The sequence below is a fragment of the Lentinus tigrinus genome, assembly GCF_003813185.1.
Source record: "Lentinus tigrinus ALCF2SS1-7 unplaced genomic scaffold L226scaffold_16, whole genome shotgun sequence".
In the NCBI taxonomy this organism is placed as follows: domain Eukaryota; kingdom Fungi; phylum Basidiomycota; class Agaricomycetes; order Polyporales; family Polyporaceae; genus Lentinus; species Lentinus tigrinus.
In genome coordinates this window covers 96,967-120,833 of record NW_027137925.1, presented here as the reverse complement: position 1 = coordinate 120,833, position 23,867 = coordinate 96,967, and the positions used below count along the sequence as shown (strand labels likewise).

General features: G+C 56.2%; 11 protein-coding genes across 11 annotated transcripts; 7 read left to right on the top strand and 4 right to left on the bottom strand.

Annotated features, from left to right (window-relative positions):
- Positions 1-1,102: 1,102 nt before the first annotated feature.
- Positions 1,103-3,570, top strand: L226DRAFT_95326 (uncharacterized protein). The gene is made up of 4 exons (XM_067687371.1): positions 1,103-1,175; positions 1,234-2,383; positions 2,440-2,615; positions 2,676-3,570. The coding sequence occupies exons 2-4, from the start codon at positions 1,348-1,350 to the stop codon at positions 3,141-3,143; spliced, it is 1,680 nt and encodes a 559-aa protein (XP_067534263.1). The 5' UTR covers positions 1,103-1,175; positions 1,234-1,347; the 3' UTR covers positions 3,144-3,570.
- A 970-nt stretch (positions 3,571-4,540) lies between these two features.
- On the bottom strand, positions 4,541-5,589 carry L226DRAFT_535964 (uncharacterized protein). The gene is made up of 4 exons (XM_067681020.1): positions 5,511-5,589; positions 5,248-5,428; positions 4,983-5,186; positions 4,541-4,916 (listed from the first exon to the last, which is right to left on the bottom strand). The coding sequence occupies exons 1-4, from the start codon at positions 5,535-5,537 to the stop codon at positions 4,666-4,668; spliced, it is 663 nt and encodes a 220-aa protein (XP_067534262.1). The 5' UTR covers positions 5,538-5,589; the 3' UTR covers positions 4,541-4,665.
- A 146-nt stretch (positions 5,590-5,735) lies between these two features.
- On the top strand, positions 5,736-7,210 carry L226DRAFT_613839 (uncharacterized protein). Its single transcript, XM_067686551.1, has 5 exons — positions 5,736-6,067; positions 6,123-6,235; positions 6,285-6,467; positions 6,527-6,694; positions 6,761-7,210. Exons 1-5 carry the CDS (start codon positions 5,743-5,745, stop codon positions 7,085-7,087), a joined length of 1,116 nt encoding a protein of 371 aa, XP_067534261.1. The 5' UTR covers positions 5,736-5,742; the 3' UTR covers positions 7,088-7,210.
- Positions 7,211-8,512: 1,302 nt separating this feature from the next.
- Positions 8,513-9,439, top strand: L226DRAFT_535962 (uncharacterized protein). Its single transcript, XM_067681019.1, has 2 exons — positions 8,513-8,800; positions 8,851-9,439. The coding sequence occupies exon 2, from the start codon at positions 8,907-8,909 to the stop codon at positions 9,147-9,149; it is 243 nt and encodes an 80-aa protein (XP_067534259.1). The 5' UTR covers positions 8,513-8,800; positions 8,851-8,906; the 3' UTR covers positions 9,150-9,439.
- On the top strand, positions 9,143-9,307 carry L226DRAFT_464985 (uncharacterized protein; the record flags this gene model as incomplete). Its single annotated transcript, XM_067675895.1, has 1 exon — positions 9,143-9,307. A coding segment is annotated over one exon (165 nt), but the record flags the coding sequence as incomplete, so codon positions are not given.
- A 389-nt stretch (positions 9,440-9,828) lies between the features above and the next one.
- On the bottom strand, positions 9,829-10,185 carry L226DRAFT_464932 (uncharacterized protein; the record flags this gene model as incomplete). The annotated part of the gene is made up of 1 exon (XM_067675892.1): positions 9,829-10,185. A coding segment is annotated over one exon (357 nt), but the record flags the coding sequence as incomplete, so codon positions are not given.
- A 729-nt stretch (positions 10,186-10,914) lies between these two features.
- L226DRAFT_613838 (uncharacterized protein) lies at positions 10,915-11,387 on the bottom strand. Its single transcript, XM_067686550.1, has 2 exons — positions 11,211-11,387; positions 10,915-11,127 (listed from the first exon to the last, which is right to left on the bottom strand). Exons 1-2 carry the CDS (start codon positions 11,224-11,226, stop codon positions 10,952-10,954), a joined length of 192 nt encoding a protein of 63 aa, XP_067534257.1. The 5' UTR covers positions 11,227-11,387; the 3' UTR covers positions 10,915-10,951.
- A 1,051-nt stretch (positions 11,388-12,438) lies between these two features.
- On the top strand, positions 12,439-13,451 carry L226DRAFT_95210 (uncharacterized protein). Its single transcript, XM_067687370.1, has 2 exons — positions 12,439-12,479; positions 12,538-13,451. Exon 2 carries the CDS (start codon positions 12,685-12,687, stop codon positions 13,336-13,338), a length of 654 nt encoding a protein of 217 aa, XP_067534256.1. The 5' UTR covers positions 12,439-12,479; positions 12,538-12,684; the 3' UTR covers positions 13,339-13,451.
- On the top strand, positions 13,452-14,375 carry L226DRAFT_95169 (uncharacterized protein). Its single transcript, XM_067687369.1, has 2 exons — positions 13,452-14,004; positions 14,080-14,375. Exons 1-2 carry the CDS (start codon positions 13,564-13,566, stop codon positions 14,224-14,226), a joined length of 588 nt encoding a protein of 195 aa, XP_067534255.1. The 5' UTR covers positions 13,452-13,563; the 3' UTR covers positions 14,227-14,375.
- A 1,319-nt stretch (positions 14,376-15,694) lies between these two features.
- On the top strand, positions 15,695-20,090 carry L226DRAFT_509974 (galactose oxidase; the record flags this gene model as incomplete). The annotated part of the gene is made up of 22 exons (XM_067678238.1): positions 15,695-15,745; positions 15,818-15,906; positions 15,962-16,092; positions 16,169-16,267; positions 16,333-16,426; positions 16,483-16,613; positions 16,668-16,777; positions 16,844-16,980; positions 17,039-17,169; positions 17,232-17,310; positions 17,365-17,395; positions 17,460-17,526; positions 17,589-17,616; positions 17,680-17,816; positions 17,871-17,989; positions 18,063-18,696; positions 18,759-19,024; positions 19,090-19,120; positions 19,243-19,421; positions 19,483-19,708; positions 19,769-19,782; positions 19,848-20,090. The coding sequence occupies 22 exons, from the start codon at positions 15,695-15,697 to the stop codon at positions 20,088-20,090; spliced, it is 3,027 nt and encodes a 1,008-aa protein (XP_067534254.1).
- A 440-nt stretch (positions 20,091-20,530) lies between these two features.
- L226DRAFT_488350 (uncharacterized protein) lies at positions 20,531-23,699 on the bottom strand. Its single transcript, XM_067677234.1, has 5 exons — positions 23,565-23,699; positions 23,172-23,507; positions 21,642-23,124; positions 21,404-21,591; positions 20,531-21,346 (listed from the first exon to the last, which is right to left on the bottom strand). The coding sequence occupies exons 2-5, from the start codon at positions 23,406-23,408 to the stop codon at positions 20,561-20,563; spliced, it is 2,694 nt and encodes an 897-aa protein (XP_067534253.1). The 5' UTR covers positions 23,409-23,507; positions 23,565-23,699; the 3' UTR covers positions 20,531-20,560.
- Between the last annotated feature and the right edge of the window lie 168 nt (positions 23,700-23,867).

The window sequence follows — 23,867 nt, the reverse complement described above, 5'->3', positions numbered from 1 at the left end:
ATTGACGACTTTAGGAGAAGACTACCTAGGAGTTTCTCCTATTCCTCTATTGACGGCGACGGGGCCACCGGATATATCGCTCGACGAGTCAGAGAAGCTGAGAAGCCGTCCAAACAACCCTCTTCCGACACATGACTACTGGCACTCCTTGAAGCTTGAAGGCCTCGAGCCACCACACGGTGATAGTGAAGCATGAGGAAGGGCTCCGGAATAACTGGGCAACGACAAGGTCGGGGATAGGATTCCTGTGGGTTATTCACCCAGGTTTGCTCGGCTTTGCGAACTCCGCTGTAGCTGACGGCGCGTCATCGGCAAGCTTTCTCCATCGGCTGCGGGCTTTCTCTTCGAGAACGAAAAGGGTGACCACTGACGGGGAAAGTCAAGTCGCTCTCAGGTTCGTTCCTAGCATCGCTCGCTGCATACGCTGTCTATGCAACGCGTCCACCTCAAGTCTTGAGACTGGCGAGTATTGCACACCGTCACGAAGCGAGCCATCAATTTCGCGCAAACGAGGCACGTGCTGTCTCTAACCACCTTTTCCGGCCGCCTGCCAGTGCCCACTGCAGAGTTCACCCGACACAGCGTCGGGCTTACACTCTATTATCGCGCAGACGGTCCCGCATACCGGCGCTGCATCATCTATCATGCAGTTGACGGAAAACCCCCAACGGCAAGCCCGACACACGAGGCGCCTCCCCGATTCGGCACGGGCGCGCCTGGGTCTCGCTTAGCACCAACTACTTGAACCGCCACCAGCCACCGACCCCACTCGATTCCCCCTTCCACCCTCCACCTTCCATTTCCTCCGCGTCTGCTCCTTGTGTCTTCAGCCTCGACTGCGACTATTACTACGTCGTCAATCTCTCGCCGAGGACGCGCACGAAGCCGGCCCCAACCACTCCCATCCTCACTAGTTTCGACCCCCTCGACGCGTTCTGTTCACGTTCGACTCCCAAGATATCACACGGCAGGACAACACTCCTTCACCCGTACCTCGAAATGGCTGACACGGCTGGCACACACGGTATATACGAAGACAAGGTCGAGTTCGCTAAGCGATACCTCACTCCTCTTCTTCCACCAAACACTCCAAGTCCTCCCCTGGACCACAACCCATTTGCAGGCCATCGGAGAACGCAGCAGAGCTTGACGAGGCGACGTTGACATGCCAATTCGTATGTGCCGGCTCCTTCAAGTTGCTATACCCTAGCTAACTGCAGCGGCCACGCCCAGACTGAGCTTGTGAACCAGTGCGACGCGTTTGCGGGGGGTATCAAGCTTGCGTCTTGTGGGACAAGACCTGACCTTGCGAGGTCGATCGAGGGAGAACGGAAGCCCAAGCCGGACATGGCACTCTTCCGTCCAGGGCTCGTGCCCGCCTGTGGAGTCCCCATGTGGTGCGACCAGCTTGTAGCGGTTGTTGTCACCTCGCCGATCCCAAGCAGTGCCCCCGACGACGCGGACGGCTTCGACGATGCGTACGACATCATCACTCGCGTCGAGCTCATGTTCGCCGTCCAGCAGCGTTTTGCTGTCTTCACGCTGCTGGTTGTCCAGCGACACTGCCATCTGATTCGCTGGGACCATGCAGGGTTCATTATCACGGATCCGATCGATTACTTCGTTGATTGGCGATACACCGCAGATGTCCTTTCGCGAATATCTCAATGCGCTGACCTTCAGCTCGGCCTGGACCCGACCGCCCACCGCCTCTACCCTTCGGACCTTGAGTACCGATGCATGACGGAGGCTGCAGAGAGCCTCGCGGTCGACTTGGAGCTCACGCAGGGGTTCTTCGATCCGGACAACCCGCCCCAACGGCCTTACGTATTCTCCTACGTGCGCGCCGCCTTCGCCCTCTCTCTTGACCCACTCTGGCCGCGCTATCGTGTGGAGGTTCCCGACGGCAACGAGAACAGGACCTTCCTCGTTGGGAAGCCGCAGTTCTGCGCGAAGGGTCTGTTTGGGCGGGCTACGCGCGGGTACGTCGCGCTCGACTGCGAGACCGGGCTGTTCGTCTGGCTGAAGGACACCTGGCGGGCGTGTGGTGTCTTTGCCGCGCGTGAGGGGGACGTGCTCATGGAGCTCAACATGGGGCACGTCGGCAATGTGCCCACTCTGCTCTACCATGATGACCTCCCTGGGCAGATCACGTACACGCCCCAGCGGTGGGCGGAGCAGCAGGGCGAGTCTGAAAGTGCGGAAGCGGGGTGCGCCGCGGGCCGCAAGCGTACACAGGGCTCTGGCCAGTCTGATCGGGTACGGTCATGCCTCCTGCGCCGCTATCAGCACTACCGGCTTGTGGTCGAAGAGGTCGCGCTGCAGTTGAGCGAGTTCCAAACCGGGCAGCAGCTCGTCAGCATTCTGAAAGACTGTGTCGTCGGTGAGTCTCTATGTGTCTGTCCCGCTTTAGGAATTGCCTGTTCATCGTCGTTGCAGCTCACCGCGGGGCCTTTGAACACCTCTCGCTCCTTCACGGCGACATCAGCGGCGGGAACATGCTTATATACCGGCGGATCGACAAGGTTGGGGGCCGTTACGCACTGCGGCTCCGAGGAATACTGGTCGACTGGGAGATGGCCAGGCCTGCCTCTGAGATGCCTTCTGAGAAAACCGTGAGTCATATATCACATCCGAACAAATTATGTAGACACTTTCTGACATAACCGTACTAGGGCACACTGTCATTCATGTCGGTCGCACGGCTATCCCTCACGAAGCCCGTAGAGGTCTGCGACGAACTCGAGTCCTTCGCGTTGATGGGTAGCACACGCCGCTGCGCGCGTACCACCGCCTCCGACGCGTCCTACGACCACGACCACACCCGCCGACGTCCTCACTCCTCCTGCGCATCGCTCACGACCTCCTGCACATGCGTCGTCGCTCGGATCGAGCTCGGAAACACACGAACTGTCGAGAACAAGCCGTCAGCGAGTCAGTGCGCGACACGTCGCCCGCGACGTCAGCCAAGAGCCCCAACGACCTCGGAAAGCCGTAGTCGTCGTCTCCGACGACCCACTCGACGCCGCAGCGCAACCCGACGATGCTACGGATCAGCTGGAGACCGGCGCTTCACAGCGCTATACCGCGCTCGACGCGGTACTGCGTGCCGCCTCCTTCCCCCCGTCCCTTTAGACTTCTAGCATATTTTCGCACCTGCGAGACACACTCAGGACTCGTACTATACCATTTCTTTAGTGCCTACGTACTCTAGCATTAGCACACAATTCGACCCAGCTCTCCTTCCCACTTTACGCGCCCTCGTGATCGCGCCTCGCGTATATCAGCCGATTAGCGCCTGTTTTGTACTTATGTTTTTCCCTCCTTTCCAGCTCTTTCTACGCCTCCGCCTCCCTCGCAACCTTCGACACGTCATCGTATACAGCGAGCATGTATATTTCGACTAGCTAGGACCTCGAATAGATAGGGTTTTCCCCTCCCCATCGACGCGCAGATCCTAGTCTTCGACATCAGTTCCGTTCTCGACTTCGACCCCTTCGTACTCGCCTCAGACTCTTGTTTTGTTCGCTATCGCTCAGCTCTCTATTCCAGACCTTCATATCCGACGTTGCAAGCCCTAGAGTGACCGTCAACGCGGTCTATCAAGCCCTACTCGACGTACAAGAAGTTCTACAACGCCGCCACCGCCATCCTTTCCCTCTCCCATCCATCTCCCATCCACTCTCTCATCCACTCTCCCTCTCACACTCTCTATTATCTGACTCCCCTCGTGCACGCCCGGACGGACCATCGCACCTTCGGATCTCACTCACGACGAGTGTAGGTCCATCAGCGTATGTGTTGCTCTACTACGCGACCCGCTTCCTCCAGTCGTCGTGCGCGCTGGACATCACCGTCGCCAACTACATCGACGAGTTCTTCGAGCAGTACAACACCGAAGATGGGCGCATCGCCTGCAGCTCGAGGAAGCTGCGTACCATCCTGACGGGAAAGCTCGAAGTCGCCTACGGCATACCATTGGAATTCTGCAGCAACATGGACAGCATCCTCCGCACCCTCCTGTCGTGGTTCCAGGCCCGCCATGCGGTCTCGCAGCACCAGCTCCATCAAGAAGAGCTTAGTGAGGCTAGCACTGCTTCCCATCTTGCGCAGGCCACTCAGGCCGAGTCGGTTCCACCGTCACCGTCCGCTGAGCTCGATCCCGAAGTAGACCATCTCCCATCACCGGATGTATCGCTCGACGAGCCTGCGGAGGCACGCAAAGAACCCTCCGCGGACGACCACAAGCTCGCTTTGTTAGCCTCGAGCCACCACGCCATGGCGGAGCTACTGATGGATATGGAAGGGTTGCCGGGATGGTCGGACGATGACAAGGTTGGGGATAGGATTCCTATGGATTGGTGTCCTGACAAGAGACATGTCAACGATCCCTCGCAGGCTTCCGGCGCGCGGTCGGGCAACAAAAAGCGAAGGACCGGATGAGGGTGTCCCTGAGACCTGGCAGATGCGCTTCAGGACGCCGCAGCTTCCTCGTCGGTCTGATGCTCAGGATGTCGTGAATTGTGTAGGGAAGTTAAAAAGTTGCTGTATGAGTATGTACTTGGGACTCGAGGTCTGCTATAATACATAGAATAAAATCATTCTGAGTAGGTATAATGTCGAATGTGAACCTGCTCAACGCCATACACACCCTTCAGAGAGATTCTACTGCATCCCTAAACCTTCGTACACCCCCGCTGCTATGTTGTCGAGCAAATTCTCGGAAAACGTGTCCGTCTCTCGACACCATCGTCCAAGCTCCGCAAAGGTTTTCGGAGGCGATATCGGCGACGTAGTGGAGAGTTCTGACAACGCGTCTCGTAACAGACCAGCCAAGTCGTCGGCTCTGGCTACAGGGGGGCATGGAGGACTCGGAGTGCATGCGCGCTCCGGGACTTTCTGCGTCGCCGTCGTGCCTGTTGCCGAGGACGCGGTCAGCAAGCATGTATGCCGGATGCATAGTATGCGAATGAGGAGCTCACCGATGCGGACGGCCAAGGGAGCGTTTGAGCTTGCAGCCTCAGGCACTGGTTTGTGTGCACGAGCGACGGTCTTCCGTCTCTCCTTGAAGTATGCGGAGATCTTGGCGGAGGTGCATCCTCTGGCTCCCGGTAACTTCGCGATCACGGACGCAAGCTCCTTCTTCTGTTGCTTGCTCGGATAGGCCGTAACTTTCTCGTGGAATTCTGCGCGAAAATGCCACGTATGAGCTGCAGATCTTATCACATGTGAGTTCGTGGTCTTAACCTCGCAAAATCAGGTACGCCTCCTTGGGAAGGTACTTGTCTTGCATTCCGGAGACTGTCTGTGCACGACCCGACATCCCCAGCGTGCGGTAACCCTTTGGAGTATAGACGCGAGCGCGAACCATCGTAGTTGTGTCCAGTGACGGTTTTATGTGCGAGAGCGTGGACTGCGGCAACTGGAGCTGCAGGGTTAATAAGTCATACTCAATCATGGTACTCACTCGCGATCCCACGCTGCGGCGAAGAAGCTGCAGAGAACCTTACCTGCTTCAGGGGGCTCTTCGCATACATCATGCGCACAAGACTATCTGTTCTTGTATCAGAACGTGTTCATGCGCTACAGACAAAATCGGGAGGAGAGCAGGGGAGGGGGAAGAGGACTCAAGGATAGGCGCCGGATCACTCCAGCCACAGCGGAGTCGGAAAATGAACAAATTAACCCCAACTTGACTCGGAGGCCACTGGACCGTTCTCCGCTCGTCGTGTCCTCATCATCATGTCACCAGGGAACAACATCTACCCCCAGTCTTTGCCAGCAAACCCGTATTCCGTTCAAGGCGATATCTATACTACTGCTTATGAACACTGTCTGCGACTCGAGAGCCGTCCAGGCTGGAACTTCAAGTCCAGTGATCCTTCGTACAATATGTTGCAGGATATGAGTCCGAATGTTTGTGCACGTGTCCTTGGCCACGGCTTGCGTCTTTCTCCTGATGACGCCGGTCGAAAGGCCTTGGCGCGCGATGTTCTCGCTTGTCATGAAGATCAGGAGTTATTGGCCGGGCTTGCCCATCTATATGTCTTCGGGCTTATACGTGTCTGTAAGTGGCCGAATTACGTGTTCTGCTCTATTTCTGTTCGCTGATTCATGTACAGTCTACAATCCGAACGGTCCTACGCCTGCGGTAACACCCTCCCTGACTCCTCCGGAGGCTGCGGCACAAAGCAACCCGTCGTCGTCTAGCAGTGCTTCTGAATTGCACGATCTGGTGAGCGTCTTCAGCTGATGTTGGATGCATATAACTCATGCTAGTGTAGCTTATGCTTCGTGATGAGTACCGATGTGTGTTCACTGGCCGCCTTGATCCCGAAGAGTACGAGAAACATCGTTCCAAATACAGTTCATCTACAGCTCTTGCGGTTGCCACCAATGTCGCGCATATAATCAGCCAGTCTTTATCGGATAACATGTACGGAGTCACTCAAGCAATTCAGGCTAAGGTGTGCATATTCGCCTCTCCTCTCGTTGGATTACCTCAAGCTTCATCATCCCTTCACAGTTCACATGGGCTATGACAGCAGGGGGGATGATCGCGCATATTGGAGGATTTGATGCTCAAAGAATACTCGGCGACGCGAACCTTCACAGTCCCAAGAACGCGTTCATATTGTCCCATGACGCCCACGCCCAGTTCAATAAGCTTGACTTATACCTGACGCCAGTCAAGGTATGTCTATCTACCTTTGTTGTCTCTTGATCGCTTCCATGGACTACCACTGACAACGGTCGTTAGGACGTACAAGAGCAAGTCATACCCGACACTTACAACGCCGAACATGCTTACGGCGAGGATTACCTGCGTCAGATAAGGTTGGAATTGAAGGATAAAGTCACCTTCAGAAGTTGCTCCGTGGATGCCAAGGTAATCCCCGCCCCTGATCCCAAGATTATCGCCTTGCACGCAGCCTGCGCGAAGATCGCCCACATGTCCGGGGCGGCGGAATACCTTCGGGAGCTGTACCGGGATACGGACGCCATCGCCGTTATGACCGAACCGAATGCTGCATCTGAGCTGAGTCGTGCTCTGAAGACGTTGCAGACTGTCTCGGCTATGGCATAGAATCCCTTTTGTACCACTTACTACTCTCGTGTGTGTACCAGTAACCACTTTCGTGTACGTGTTTCGGTCAAGTGAGGTCGATTCGTCCACACATACCGTATGTATGTATCTTGCAACCTGGATCTGTTCAATACCTGCAGTACGAACTGAGGAAGCGACGGTAACTTGGAACTAGGTTTGACGACTCGACCGCCGAGTACTGCGTCTTGTAGGCTGCGGCTGCAGGTCCTCGGTGGCTGCCGCACCACCACGCCGACGTGTTTTAGTTCCGCTCGCTGTCCGGGCAGCCATTGTGATTAGAGTGCTTGTCCGCCTACTCATCGGTGCACGATGCAGTTGCTCCGGCTCGGCCGTTGCGGAGGGCAGCTTGCCGCTCTTGCTGCGAGTGACCCTCGTGGAGGCCTGGAGAACTGTCGTAGCACGTATATTGGATGCGGCAGCTGGAGCACCAGCAACGATCGCGGCGGTGGGGGCCACATAACACCAGGGGGCGAAAGCGCTGCGAGTGCGGTAACCGCGGCGCTGCGTTGAAGACTCGGCGACCGGAGGAGGTTCGGCGGACTCTTTCAAGACAAGGTGGCAGACTCGACAGGGGCGACGAACAATCTCCGGACATCTGCGCGCCACGTCAGGACACCAACTGGCTTAGGAACGAAACAATGTACCCTTCCAAGCTATAGCCACAGACAGCTAGTCTTCCGTATCCATGGACGTAATACTAGACTCTAGTATCGAGGAGGTCCGCGATTTTTTTGTCCAACTCCTTCACGGTGGCAGAGACATTGAAGTACGAGACGTGCTTTATCACGCCATCATGCACGAGTTGCGTGTCTACATGGAAATGGAGTACTAGTCAGTTGGGTTGTCGTCCCAGGTACTTGTTTTGTATACGGAGTTCTATCTCCAGTACTTACCCAAAAATAAGGGGGTAAGTGGATGACATAAGTGACGTAAGCATGGCGTTACTAAAGAGTAGTACTTGGGTTGACGCCCTGCCACCGCCCAAAGCATGGCCATCACTGCAAAGAATGTATCCTTTCCGCACGCGAGAAATGGTAAGTAAACTTTCAGATACTTTGCTCAACTATACGTTAACCTTTTCAGTCTTAGGAAATATTCTCGCAACCTTTTCTTAGCCTAGAGAGGTGCAGTAGCCGGAGATTCATCAGCCTTTCGGCGAATGATAGAGCTTAACATTTCACTTACCATTTCATGATCATTTCCTGAATAGGCAAGCGATGACGGGTTTCCTGTGTGGCTGATGAATTCCGCCTGTTCAGTTGTCCACTCCTCCTCGCTCCTCCTTTGCACACTCTCGCCGATTCAGCCTCGGATTCAGCGATCAAGAAGTATCGGTTCCTCAGCGACGTCGAATATGACTACCACGTCGCCACCCAGCGTCCCCATGTGTCCGACTTAGAAGATGCAATTCTCGAAGTTATCCACAGAATCGAAGTGTACGAGAGCCGTCCCAACAGTGATTTGATGGTTACAATACATCAGGTGCGACTGCTTGTTTTCGGTTCGGAGGATCTCCTTATGCGCGTCTCTTGCAGTGCATAGAGTTACCTGTCCCTTCCGTCGAAACCAAAGCTTGCAAGTGCGAAGCCTATGCAGTGATCGACGATGACTGGTTGAAACAACATGGGATCAAATTGCCTCCTCGTCGTCCAATGGCGAGTCTCAAGGAGAATTGTGTGGTCGCCGTTCTCAGTACGTCTACCCTTGAAACTCTGCAGCGTTTGCCACTGATCACATTGCAGCAACCTAGCTGTCAAGTCATCTCCGCGCTCAACTCTTCCCATGGTCCAATAAGTCAATGAGTCACCAGGACAAATCTGTTAGTCCACGGCCTCTTGTGCAGCTGGCAGAGGTTTCCAGAGTTCGTGCAGTCGGTTGGGACGTTGGTCGTGGTGATGGACTAGTGGAGGGCAAGGAGGCCACGGGTGCCCTGCAGGATCCGGCGCAGATCGCTTCGCTCGAGAGCGCCGTCACCACGTTGCATGCCCATGGCTTCGTCTTTGGAGACCTGCGCGGACCGAGGTCGGTGACAGGGTGCTGATCGACTTTGATTGGTGCGGCGAGGAAGGGACGACGCGGTATCCGAGCGACATCCTGCTCGAGGCGGAGGGATTGTGGCACGTTGGTGTGCAGCGGGGTGGACTGATCGAGAAGGTGCACGACAGGTACCACTTCCATGCGCTTACGGGCGAGACGTAGTGGTTTTGTACGGTCATCTCTACCTTCTTGCACAGCATCCACGTCCGCCGCTTTGAGTTCCTCTCTCGTCTCGGTAGTATATTTCGCTCGTAATTAATGTACTATTCAGTACTAGTACATTGGAACTAGACACCGTCGACGGGGTCCTTCGTCCTATGATCTATCGCAAGGGATCTGCAGCTTCTGCGCCGTGCTCGTGTGGCACGATGAGCCCATCGCCAAGCACCTCAGGCTTGTTGAGGCTATACTTGAGCTTGTGGTTACTGTAAAGTGTAACACAGAGTGAATCGCTCCTAGTGTACTTTGAAACCCGGAGTACGAGAGCGGTATGATGTGGCATTTGCAGGTATTTCAGTTTGTGGATTGCAATACTCACGTCTACCAGACCGTGGGGGTTGCAACCCCCGGGCGCTCCCCCGGACAGCACGATAGATATAGCTACAAGAACATGTGTGTATCCTAGCGATTCCTCAAAAGCATTCGTCCATATGAATACGGGCAGGTGGACGGAACCCGCAGGCTCAGCTACCGTACGTCTTGAGCATCTCCCTCGTCAATGCTCGGAGCATCGCGACAGTCACGATCGGCTCGCTCGTGTCTGTCGCACCCGAAGTGCTGGGTGGTGGAGAGGCCGAAAGCCCATTGCCATCCGCGTCCGTGTCTCCCACGTCGTCCTCAAACGGCGAAGGACGTATGCGCTTGGAGGATGTGGAGCCGCCCAGACGAAGGTCCTCTTCGGAAGCACGACGCTTGGGCGAAGGGCCCATCGACGACCGGAACGCAGCATCCGCAACGAGCTGTCGGAGCTTCTGCGTCTGCGTGCTGATCGCCATCTCGACCTTCTGCACAGCCGCATCCACGTTATCCGCGGGGAAGACGGCTGGTGAGGCGAACCGCGAACCGACTAGCTCCTGTGCGGAGGAGAGCAAGAGCTTTGCCAATGCCTCCGCGAACTGGCCGGTTGCGTATCCTCGCCCAGTGATGCCTGGCTGTTGGATATCCTCGGGGATCTCGACGGAGACATGCGATGGCTTGTCGTTGAAGAGACTGAGGCCGTGGTCGGCTGTGTAAATGACTCCGCTGGCCAGGTAGACTGAGACGTAAGCGGAGTCGGGGTCGAGCTGTTCGTAGATGGAACCCTGAGACAGCTAGTGTCTGAGCACCAGTTGCCAGGAGTTCCGTTGACGTGTTGATGCCTTGGGGGGCTAGGTCCGCCTCCAACATATCTATTCGCCTTCTGAATACTGTATTTTATACTCTAGTTGATTTGCCTGTACACTACTTGTCCGTGAGCTGTCGTAACAGCCTCCGGTAGACAAGTGCCACTGCCCATCCTATTTCCGCGCAAATGCGCATCTGTCAGTTAAGATAGAGTGACGTCAAGCGGGAAGAAAGGAAGTCATATGCACACAGGATTATGCGGACGAGGACCGAAGGTGCGGTCACATATTGAAGAGGTTCGTTTCGAAAGCTTCTGCGCTTCTCCGCGCTACCCAGCTGGGAAGCAAGAAGTCAACGGAACATATCGACGGGGAGACCATGCTGGTAAAGAGTTGCGGGTCGCACACGGCCGGGAAAATCAGAACACATGGTCGATGACAGAGCACCCGCATGTCAGGGAACCTCGAAAGACGCGCAGTAACTTCATCGGCGACTGCGAGGTGGATTTGTGACGGAGGTAGAATGTCGTGGGTGCCTGTCTGCGGCGGCATCGCCTTTTTCCTGGGACGCCTCAGTGTTTCCACTTGATCGTCCATCTATAGCACCTGTGCGGTGAGTCGGTGGTGACGGGCGCCGTCGGGGAGGATGGATCGTCGCATCTTAGGATCGCGGATGGACCGCGGTGTGGCCGAATTCGTCAGTCAGTGAACATATTACAAGATGAGGCAGTTCGCGTACGTACAAATCCCAGCAAGCATTGCGAATAATAAATTTCGTGCATGAGAGGAGAGACTGCTCCGGCGGTCCGCTCAATCCACGCATCGCGCCTTCGGGAAGTAGATTCGTTGTGATTGATTGGTGTCGGTGACCTACACGAGCGGCTTGATTTGTGGTGATGGCGTCCAGAAGCCCAACCTTTGTCAGCTGGTCGATAGCTGGATTGGATAGACACAATAAGTAACATAATCCAGCGAACGGACGTTGTGAGGAAGTTCCGTTCCCGCCATTGTTCGCTGAAGAGCGTCCGCGAGGCCCCAGTCTATCAGTTTCACTCCCTGTAACGGCATGGACCACGGGTGACGTACTTCGAGAGCTGCTTGGCGCGAGAGTTCGGAGACGGGGTGTACCGGTGAGTCCAACTTGTGACTCCCGCATAGGTACTGTATATCATTGTCTCCGGAAACTAACTCCGGCTGAGCCGTGCTTGGGTGGACTGTAGGTCGGAGTCCGACTGGAACGGGTAACGAGCGGCTGCGATTGGGCTGACCGTTTGCAACGTTGCAGTACGGGGTGGTTAACCTGTGATCGGGAGCTCAGTGCGCATAGTTGCGCGCAAATTGAATGAATCAGTACGTACCGCCCGGTCGCTGTGGGGAGGTTTGCGCGAGTCACGATGAACCCATAGACAAGCGCCTAGTTGTCCTCGAGTGTGTGGTTAATGCTATGACATAGCACGACGTTCCGCTCCTGCTGTACGCCGAGACCCGGCTGGGGAGGACTCGGCTGCCAGTAGTGAGTACTTCGTGGTTGACTTCAGAGAGAGTCATGGGCTGGCGCTAGTCAGAAGCGCCGTGCAAAGATCCCTGAGACGCGAGGTTCGACTCCCCATGTTGCCTGTCTATTGCTGTCATCCTCATCCTCGACACCTGGGCTAGGCTTTCCCTGACTTCTATGCGGTTGTGGCATATGGCTCCATTTCCAACTTTGAGCACTGAGTACGGCCATGGTGGCCGTAGGGGTCAACTTCGTGTTTTGAAGACTGTCACGGTTCCCTCTAATCTCCGAGAAGGTTCAGTTCGAGTGGTTCTCTTCCTTCCGATGCTCGCACTGAACTCTACCTGTGCAGGTTCCCGTAACTCCCTTGAGCCCCAGACAGTCGTGGCAAAGCCAACTAAACTATCGCCAGTGTCGGCCTGATCGATGATGTGCCGACTGGGAACCCAGGCCAACCCTCAGGTGGACACATGAGCTTTCAAAATTGCGGCTTTCGCATGCAAGTGCCACATGCAAGGTCTGTCCTATCGTTGAGCGGTGAGTAATGCCTCGATGTGCCCATCTATACGTACTAGGTCTATCCTAGCTCCATATCACCGTCATACGTCCGCCAGGGCTGCAAGCCGCACACCCTTGACTGATGCGCTCGCGAGAGCCAGCGTTCGGCATATCCTGATAACCCAGGAAGGATAAAGGGATAGACTGACTGATTCATTCTTGCGATGTGCCGATGGCCCAGGGACACGAGTCGCACATCGGAATCTCCGGTGTATGATCCGTGCGCACTCTGGCGGGCGTTCCCAAGGGGTATCGCATCAAACTGGATCACTCTGAGAGACGCAAGTCAGAGAAACTCTTCGTTCTGGCGCGCTACTTCCACACTGGTATGCATATGCGTGGTTACGGCGGAGCGGATGTCTGCGGGAGGCGTCCATCGCAGCCCAGCGCGTTGTAGACCATTGTCCAGTTCTACTCCGGACTGTGCCAGCGGGCGGGAAATAAGGCACCCATCCAGTGCAGATCCTCCTCGGACACATTCCGCCGCCCTTCGATGGGCAATTGCTTGCGATTTCGGACTGGGGTTGCCTGTCATCGTCCGCATGGACCAGTGCAGAAGTCACTGTTACTGTACCTCGGCGGCGTTTGTCCCTCCCGTTCTCCCACTCGTCCGAGTGATCGCACTTCAGCCTCAGGCATCAGGGAATAACACCCGACATTCGAGGAGTACGAACGCAAGGTCTGGATGGGATTCCAGCACTTCTCCAGGGGCGCATGTCTTCGATATTCAAAGCTGTGGCAGCTTTGTGAGCATGCTGACTGAGCGCTCCCCTTCCTATACTCGGTGCAGCCTCAACGCGTACCTGGGCATGCACTAAGCCCGACGAGCCGGTCATGCTTCATCCTTCTTCGTCCGACGTCGCCCATCGCTGGCCTTCCGCTCTTACAGGTCCGAGTGTGCATGAAGGTGGCATTAGCACCCGGATGACGGGTATGATTGTCGCCGAATCAGCGATCCCGCGATATGTCCGCCTTAAATCCCACCCAGCGATGGGGTTCCTGCACTGAGTCCTGACGCAGCATCCGATTCCCAGACTACCGTAATGCCCATTGCCCGCCGTCTATTGATCATCCGCCTCCTACACAGGCCGCGCACTCGGCCCCGCGGCGGCTCGCCACGAATATCTACGCGTACGAAGCTTTCCCCGCAGCACTGGATCGTATGGAGCGCGAACGGATTCCCAGGTCACGTCGAGGCGAACTTCCCACTTCCCACTTCTCGTTTCCCGTCCCGGATTGGTGCAGGCGCCTTGCACTTGGGCCCTGAGGCGTTCGCTGCTCAGTGGTGCCTCTCACCGCTCAATTCTGTGCGGCTACTGCCGGCTGTGCGACGTGCTATGAATAATAGCAATGTCAATGATTCGGAGGAGGCCATCTCGACACCTTCGATCAAGAAACACCGAATCCCGATGCAGCATGACGGATTTGGCGCTGAAGGAAAAGAAAGGGCCCGAATCCCGGATACGGAGAAAACGTCGTACGTCGTACGTATTCCGAATTACTCGCGTTTCACTCAGCGAGCCAACACTCTGGAGGCTCATGTGCTCATGGTGGTCTAGGGCGACAGAGGGACTCGCCGCGTCCGGACCCTGGACGCCCTCTCAAGATCTCAATCCTTTGATCCCTCCAAACCCCACTGTACACAATGGCGGCCAAGAATATCCGCGTCCGTGCTAGAGCACCACGCCAGCGCGAGCGTCGCGTAGTGTGGCCCCACTCACGACCCCGGATGCCGTTGACGGTCGACGGTCGCTTCCGGAATCGGACACCTCTTCCATGCCACTCAGGACCATTGCCCTGCCGGACTACCATCTAGAGGCACCTCGACGCCCGAGACCGCCATGCCTTCCTAATTCGTGCCCGTATACAATGTCAATGGTGCATGCCTTGAGCATCCCGCCACGAACAAGGCCAGAGCCTAGTATCTCCGCCCCCGGGTTTAGAAGCCAGCCAGACTGCTGCCGAGTATGATCCGTAGACACGGCGTACTCGAGTAACGCCGTCATGAAGCCCCTTCTCTCCTTCCCCTTCTTTTGGTCCAGCTGGCAATTGCAAAGTGCGTCGAAGGCGCTCACTGTCAGATGTTGCGGTGAGCAGTTATTTCCGTATAGAGTGCGGTGCGCGCGCAATATCTGCCACTCCTTCACGATGAGCGGAATCTGATGATTATGGATAGGGCTGGGACTATGATGGTACTATGTCAGGTCTGCGTCCGGCTCGACTCGACCTGTCAAGGGCAATTGCACCCTGCCGGTTCCTCGCCTCGGGATGTGGTAGATCTGGAATGGATCTAGGAGTGGAGTATTTGGAGAGACGTCCCGTCCCAGCTCGTCCCTGGACTGTTTGGCGCTGCGGATGGAACGGGGATCGGACTTCAAGAATCTTCTGCGCTCAGGGCCTCCAAATTCTCCGCGTATCCTCGAATCTCGTCAGCGCCGAACACGTGGGAACATCATAGCTGCGTTGGCTTGCAGTGTCTCGCGGAGGAGTGTCGATGTCGCGCAGGCCCGGCGTATCTCTCGACAATCCCGGTTTGCACGGGGTGCGCACTCGGATACAAAACCCCGTCGACACGATGCAGATGCAGGGTGGACAGGGAAAGGGATAACAGTCACCAATAACAGCTGCAACTGACGGCGTCATGATGCTACAACAAGCAGCGAAGGCATGCCACATCCTGTTCATGGTGTCAATCCGCCGCTCGCCTGGCCAGCTGCCATGGTTCCTGATGCGGCTCCTACTAGCACAAGGCCATGCTCGCGTGATGAAGTCGACCGTGGACTTAGGAGCCGAAGAATGAGGAGGCTGCAATGTTCTCCGGCGTCTCGGGCCTCGAACGCCGGCCTCGAGCCTCGCGCAAATTTCCCGCCAGGTTGCTGCAAGGGATGCACGAGTCGAATTCGGACGAAACGCGAGCGAGCGAGCTTCTTGCCGCCGGGTGTTCACGTTTGTATTGGGGTTCCGCTCCCTGTACAGGTATGCCATCTGCCGTCCAGCCCGTGACATAATCACCGCGAGGGGTGTACGGATGTCGCCGCGCTCCCCTCGAAAGTGGTAGAGCGGCTCGTGCGGTGGTACTTAAGCGTTCGTGCGGATGGGGTCAACGCATCGCCCGCCGCTGCACCAGCACCGGCGCCCACACTCCCTTCCCTCAGATCCCTGGGCGTGCTCAGCATGGCGACCCTCGCCGCGTATTTCGCGGTGCTTGCGCTTTCCCTACCTCATGTGCGTCACTTTACTGTTCTCTCTGCTTCCAGTGCGCAGCGCTGACCTATCCCGTCCTCGTCCTGACACCAGACCTCCCATGCGTCATTGCGTCGAGTGCGCCAAGCTCCCTCCACGCCCGACATTCCCGGGACGAAGTACGAGTTCCTGGGATGCTTCACGTTAGTCCTCGCCACCGCCTCCGAAGTACGCTGTATGCTCACCCTCTTCGAACAGTGACCAAGGCGCACGGACCCTCGGCGGCCCCACCTTCGTGAACACGACGGGGATGACCGTCGAGTCCTGCGTGGACTTCTGCTCTCAACAGGACTTTAACTTCGCAGGGCTCGAGTTCGCACAGGAATGCTGTACGTGACTCTTCCAAGCCACCTCATTGCCGCGCTATGCATGGAAATCGCGCTTATGATCGGATTATATCTACAGGGTGCGGCAATTCGATCGCGAACGGGGGGACGAACGTCACGGAAACGGACTGCAGCTTCGCCTGCACCGGCAACTCTACAGAGCTCTGCGGCGCCGGGAGTGAGTTCGGCGGCACTTGCTTCGCTTCTCGAGCATCTAGGTTCTGACCTTCTGTACTCACGCAGACCGCCTGAGCGTTTACTGGAACGGCGTGCCGCCGCCACCGCCGCCCATTACCGTACCTTCGGTCGGTCTATGGGATTCTTTGGGCTGCTTCAAGTGCGTCAGTCTCCTCACGTCGACACCGCAGTCTTGCTGACAGCTATCGTTTGCAGCGATTCGGTGGATGCGCGCGTTCTCTCCGTCGGCGTCAATGTGCCGGGCAACTTCTCCGTCGAGGGATGCACGGAAGCGTGCTTCGGTGCCAACTATCCCCTTGCCGGTGTCGAGTTCGGAGCACAGTGCTGTAGGTCACGTCTTCCGAGCGGCATGGATAGCAGCTTCTCATCTTCTATCCCAGTCTGCGACACTCAGATCGAGAACGGCGGAGCCCCGACCCCGCTCAGTGACTGTAACATGGCATGCAGTGGGAACAGCTCCGAGTTCTGTGGTGGCCCCAACCGTCTCAACGTGAGTGGAAGCATGCATTGCGCGGTCTTCTAGGCAACGGGACTGACTGACCACCTCGTGACCTAGGTCTATAACTTCACGGGCACGCTGACTGGCACCCCGACGCCGCCAGGCGGGGGTAACCCCGGTAACCCCGGAAACCCCGTCGTAGCGCCTGTGCTCTCTGGTCTCCCCTCCACCTGGGAGTATGCTGCATGCTTTGTGTGCGTACATGATCGGCCTTGGTGCTCGGAGCAGCGACTAAGATCATCACAATGACAGGGACAACGCGTTCGGCCGCATTTTCGCCACTCAACTTCCTGACGATCAAGCGCTGACGGTCGAATCTTGCGTCGCATCTTGCAACTCCAGGGGGAGCACACTCGCTGGCATGGAGTTCGGCGTCCAGTGCTGTGAGCATCTGTCTCGCATGACACTCTGCTGACGCATCGCTGATGGCCTTAACATCGAACAGTTTGCGGCAACGAACTCATCGATGGAGCTGTCAAGGGCGACGAGGACACCTGCAACATGTCATGTGGAGGAAACTCTACGTGAGTACCCCTTGGTTTTTTTTCGTTGAGCCATATGAACTAATTGCCATATAGGGAGGCATGCGGCGGCCCGAACAGGCTCTCAGTACGGAGTTTCCGAGTGTATGTCCGCGAACGTCCCTTGACTCAGGCACCCTTCTATGATCTAGGTCTACACTTCTTCCGGGAACGTCACGGCTCTCCCTGTTCCTTCTCCGCTCAAGACCGGCCTCCCAGGTGCGTGTCTCTCTGCACGTCTCGGCTCCCCTAGGGCTTGAACTTATGATCGGCATGAATAGGACAATGGACCTATCAGGGCTGTTTGACGTACGTCGTGCAACTGCTCCCGTGGAATAAACGAGGGACTCTGACACGGCATGGCATTTTTAGCGACAATGCCGCCGGAAGCCGCACGTTCCCATTGTATCAGATCATCAACCAGACCAACACGACGATTGAAGGCTGCCTCAGTCAGTGCTCCGCCTTCGGATACCCTGCCGCAGGTGTCGAGTTTGGACAGGAGTGCTGTGAGCATCGAGTCTTCTTGCCTCGGCCCGATGCCAGACTGATCTTCCATACAGACTGCGGTGACCTCGCAGATGTGAAGAACCACGGCGCTACTCTTGCACCTGAGAGCGACTGCAATATCGCGTGCACGGGCGACCCCATCCACCTCTGTGGTGGCGGGAACAGACTCTCAGTCAGTCCCACCTCATCATCTCAAACCCTGACCCGCGCCTCATGACTCACACCTCTCCCTCTCCCCTCCTTAGTACTACACATGGAACGGCACGTTGACCGACTGGAAGACACCCGAGAACATCGGCCGATACGAGTTCCTCGTCCCCGGCGTCGTCGTCCCGCTCCTCGTCACGCTCGGGATCAACAACAAGGTCGCGTTCCTCGAGAAGTTCGGCACGAGCGAGTTCCCGAACTCCACTGGCGCGTACGAGCTCGACCTGAGCCTCACCAATGACTTTGACAAGGCGTGGCGTGAGATGCACGTCAAGTCGGACGTGTTTTGCGCTGGAGCGGTCGTACTGCCTGATAGGTCCGCGAGGCATCTGGTTGTTGGTGGGTGGTCGCTCGATAGCACGTTCGGCGTGAGGTTGTATGCGCCCGATGGGAGCCCTGGGGTGAACGGCACAAACGACTGGCAGGAGAACTTCCAGGAGCTGAAGTTGCAGATAGGCCGCTGGTACCCGTCCGCGCTCGTCATGTCTAACGGGAGTGTGCTCGTCGTTGGTGGTGAACGCGGCAGTAACGACATCCCCGAGCCAACCCTGGAGATCCTGCCCACGCCCGAAGGAGGCCCGACGTTCCTCTTCATGGACTGGCTCAACCGCACGGACCCGAACAACCTGTACCCGTTCCTCCACATGCTTCCCAGTGGAAACATCTTCGTCGGTACGTGGCGCGAGCATTCAAATCCATGTACCCTAATCTTGACTTACCATCCATGGGTATAGGCTACTACAACGAGGCCCGCATCCTCGACCCTGTGACTTTCGACACTGTCAAGACGCTTCCGAACATGCCAGGCTCCGTCGTGAGCCCCCTCGCGGGACGCACCTATCCGCTCGAGGGCACCGCGGTGCTGTTCCCGCAGCACGCACCGTATACGGACCCGCTCACCGTGCTCGTCTGCGGAGGCTCGAACTTTGGCATTGCCCTTGATAACTGCGTGAGCATCCAGCCCGAGGTGGAGAACCCTCAATGGACTCTCGAGCGTATGGTACGTGTGTGGCTTGCAGGTAGATGTCATGTTTGGATGCTGATGTAGCTGCTCAATCTCTACAGCCTTCACAGCGTGTTATGCCCTGCATGGTGAGTACTTCTGCAGAATGATGTGTAAGGACAGGTTTCTGACATGGACGCGTTTTGATGTTGCTAGGCTGGTATGTTCGTTCAGACATGCGGGCTTGTAATATTGATTTGACTAATATTCCACAGCACTTCCTGACGGCACTTTCCTCATCGTGAATGGCGCCCACCAGGGTGTCGCCGGATTCGGTCTCGCCACTGACCCCAACCTGTCAGCGCTGCTCTACGACCCGACGCAGCCCGTCGGCTCGCGTATTTCCATCCTGAACAACACCATCGTCGCACGTCTCTACCACTCCGAAGCCACGGTGCGTCGCCTTGCTGTCATAGTGAATGTGTTTTGAGGTCTGACTGACGCTCGCCTGACAGCTCCTCCCTGATGGTCGCGTGCTCATCTCGGGTAGCGACCCCGAGAGCCCGCAGTTCCCGGAGGAGATGCGTGTGGAGGTGTACATCCCGCCGTACCTCAACCAGGGCTTCACGCAGCCGAGCTTCACTGTGGATGAGAAGGACTGGGAGTACGGCGGAAGCTACACAATCCACGTCACGCTCCACCAGGGCACGACGGCAAACATGCGGGTGTCTATGATCGCAGGTATGTCCCCACGACTTCGCCGCTGCGCAATCTCCGTATCTGATTACCATTCCTTTTCAGCCACTTCGAGCACGGTTCGCCTTTGCCTCTATCTTTTTTGCGCATATGTACTAACTCTGACATTACTCCATCTTTCTAGCACGGCAACTCGATGGGCATGCGCACGCTCTTCCCCGAGTTCAGCTGCAACGGCAACACATGCACGGTCGTCGCACCGCCCAACTCGTTCGTCAGCCCACCCGGATGGTGGCAGATCTTTGTCCTCGACGGCCCGACGCCCTCGCACTCGAACTGGGTCCGCGTCGGCGGCGACCCCGGCCAGCTCGGGAACTGGCCCGACTTCCCAGACTTCACGCTCCCGGGCATGGGCCCGCCTGCGTAGGCGATGGCCAGTGCGTGGTTTTCCGTTTCCGTGTTTTAGTTTCACAAGTTGGTACTTTTTAGGGCTTGAGTGGGTGTATGCGTGTGGTATACCCTGGTCTTCGGACTGTTCGAGATTCGTTCCACTCCTTTTGTCAAACTTGACCTTTGCATTCTTTCAACTCACTTGTCGTCGCCTTTCGGTTGCTTACTCTCTCTTTTGTCTTTCTCGGACATCTAATACTGGTTCAGATGTGTGGTTTGGGTTTCGTTTAAGAAAAATGTGGATACTATCATTGGCTTGGGTAATATGATATGGTGTGAACAGGATGGCAAGTGGGAGGTAGATGCCTTCAACGTGCTCCGGAACACGTAGTACAAGGGTTAGGCCTAAGTAGTACTCACTTCGCGGACGCTTCAGGGAACTTGGACAGCAGCGAAGACAGCAAGGGGAAGGTACATGTGCACTTGAATCGAGTAAGGGACGAGATCTCACTCAGATAGTACTTCCAACTTCGCCTTGGAGCGACCTGCACTGGCCCAGCGAGAGGATGGCCCGCCTACGGGCGCGGTCTTCGCCTGCTTGGATGGTTTGTCTTTCGTCAACGGATTGACACGAGGGGGCTGTCGATAGCCGAAGAGACGGTCGTCCACGACGTCTTTCTCAGCCTGCTTCGGCCACTGTGCAGTCTGAACAATCTCGGCGAAGATGTCGACGACGGCGTGGTGAGTCTTGAGAGATTCGGCAAATTCGAAGTCCTCGGCAGTTGGACCAGAGGCGATGCTCTCCTCGGATGGCCGAGCGGTGAAGGGGGTCTGCTCTATCTGGTCGTCCAGATCTGGGACGGCTTCCTCGGCGGAAGGGATGAGGGGTAACGCGGCCGCTTGAGTGGCATGAGCTGCTTTTGTTTCCTCCCATTCTAACACCCGGTATCGAGCACAGAAGAGCTTGAGAAGCCTCCTTATCAGCTCGTTCATGGGGTGGTCACCCCTTACGTTCACCGGCATCTCGAAATGCAGGACGTCTTGACTGAAGACGATGCGGCCGGTGTTGATGGCACTGTGCTTCACCGGAGACGCGTCGGCAACATCGTTTGCGATCACGATGGCGTTGTCAAAGTAGTGGGTGACGAATGAATGGACGTCAGGAAGGTTGTGGAGCAGGAACCGGACCGCATTGTAGAGGAGAACTTGAAAACAGGACTCCAGTTCGTCGGGGACTGAGACTGGAAGAGAGGGATGTTTGATGCACCGGAGTGGCATGAATTGCCAAGTTCCCTGTCAACATATCGTAAGATGCACGTACGAGGGGGTTGAACGTTGATAGACACTCACCGTCCGTTCTGGCTGGCGTGCAAACCCGACAGTAACGTCCTTGGCGAGTTCCCAGTCGGTCAAGACACCGCTCCAATAGACGGCAGGGACATTGGCCATCGTATAGATGAGAGTCGGCAAGATCAGGATATTGCCGACGCTTATATCACGGTGTATGATAGAACACTTCTCATACGCTTGCTGATGAGCTGGAGACAACTATGAGCATATCTCGGTGATAGTATATATCATTACTCACCTTGCAAACAATGCCAGACGATCCTTGCCCACATCCGGCCTGATAGAAATGCCGTAGAGGGTAAGCAGACCTCGGCAACCACGATCCGATAATGCACAAAATGGCGAAGGCCAGAACCAGGGAGTCGCTGAGCATGCGCTTCGTCTTCAGCCTCGACGTCCTCGGAAGAACGTTTAACGCCACGGGACGAGCCATCAGAGAGCGGTTGGGAAGGAATGCTGGCCTCGGGCATGGATGCAGGGATAGGTGGGAGTGTCACTCTTGTATTAGACCCAGAAGCGTCATTGGCTAGGGCAGTAGTTGGTCGACTCGCAGGGATCGGAGCAATCTTGCGTCCGTGCTTGTCAGGAGTTGGTTGTGCCTGACCCCCCTGGACGTCACGGGTCGGCGCGAACTTCGAGGTCTCCGTCTCCTGCACCTTTTCATCGGCCTCGTAAACGTCTCCGTGGTTGATCAGAGTTGGAACGCGGGAAGTTCCCTCCTTGTTGAGCTTCGCAAGAACATCTCCCTCCTTCTCTACACCAACGTAGAACGGCCTCCAAGCATCCTTCAAAAAGACAAGACGCTGAGTCTCCCATTCAAGTGCAACGTACCCGCGGGTGCCACGGCCGACCATCCCGTGGTTTTCGAAGACAGGTCTTCCCACAAGGTACTTGTGGTCGTTTACTGTGATCTGGTAGCGAGGATAGTTCGCATCGAGAGAGTCGCGGAAGAGCCTTCTCACGTACGTCCAAACCGGGACGACATGGAGGGAAAGCGGGGCATAGTCGTCAGTAGCGCTTAAGATTGCCATTGGGTCGCGATAGAGATGACAGCCATTGAACAAAGGAGAATGGGGTGCTTCGGCGGTGGGAGGGGTGAAGCCTGTGGGAACGGTGAAGGCCTTGGGAAGACGCCGCTCATCATGTGAGAGATCGTTATGGTGGAAGGAGAGGACGTCCATGCGTTTCCATCCACAGGAGTCTGCGGGTAAGGGAACCGCAGTGTGGTCGAGGCCTTGAGAACAGTCGTCGAGCATCGTGAATCCGTAGAGGAGTTGAAGGAGAAGTCGCATGTTGGTGACGCTCTCGAGGTAGTTGAGCGCAGACGTGAAGGCAACACTGCCACGGTCCCAACGTAACATTCGGAACTCTTCCCCGTTGACAAGAAGCTGGAAGAGCTTCGTGCGGTGCTGGTAGGAACATACCCTTCCCGCATAGGACATGAGCTGCCCTCGAACGTGACGCCGCGTGGCAGCCGTAGCTTCGACGTTGTATCCTTCTCTGTCGTCAAAGGGGTCGTACTCACGGCCGCCGCGCTTGAACTCGATTGGTAACCTTGACAAGGCCCAATTTGAGGCGCTGCGAATGATCTTCTCCTTGTCGCTATCTGCGATCAAAGTCGCATCCACCTTGAGTTGTTTCTTGTCGCCCGCATCCGGCTTGTTCTCTGAGGTATTGAGGATGTAACCAGGGAAGAGGTCAAACTCCCTGTGCACCTCGACCTGTAGCTCGTCAGATGCCAAGCCATAGACAGTGCCTCATTACGTACCCATGTATCCACAATGCTTCTCTCCACAGCGCGCTTCTTCCCGGAACCACCGGTGGTTTGGGATTCCTCGGCCTCCTGTACCTTCCGTTTGTCCGAAAACTTGGTTGCAAAGGCCTTCCGGATCTGTTCTATGCGGTGGTCTGGATAGCGAATATTGAAATCGCAAGGAAGAGGGATATATTTATCCTGGAATCCACAAGGGCTCAAGGGGAGAGAGATGTCGGAGCAATCTTGCATGTCGTCTTCGCGTCCCTCTTCAGCGAGCCGCAGGTTCTGGATTGCTGGTGGCGTGTATGATGGTCGTGGGTGCGGGGCCGGTTGCCCTTTGCTGGGGGACTGCACGGAGGGGTTATTAGGTCTGAGAAATCATGGTGGAAGTGATTACAGACGAACTTCTGAGACGCTCACGCAAGTCTGTTTTACTCGGAGAGGACGGTGGTTAGAGATCTGGCGCGAGAGAGTCCGGGATCACTGCGGGGACGCTTTGGTCAGCTCGCATAATCAACAAAAAAATAAGAAAGAAAAAAGGGAAGCACAGCCGAAACTGGCCGAATAATGCAAAAATGACCTTCCCAATAATAATAGTAATATACCCAAGTGTTAGTGCTTGTCTGTATCAAAGGCTGAGGCCGAGAACTGGAGGGAAAGGCAATACCTCTTACCGTGTGGATCGTGACGAACCTGGCCCTCGCGCCT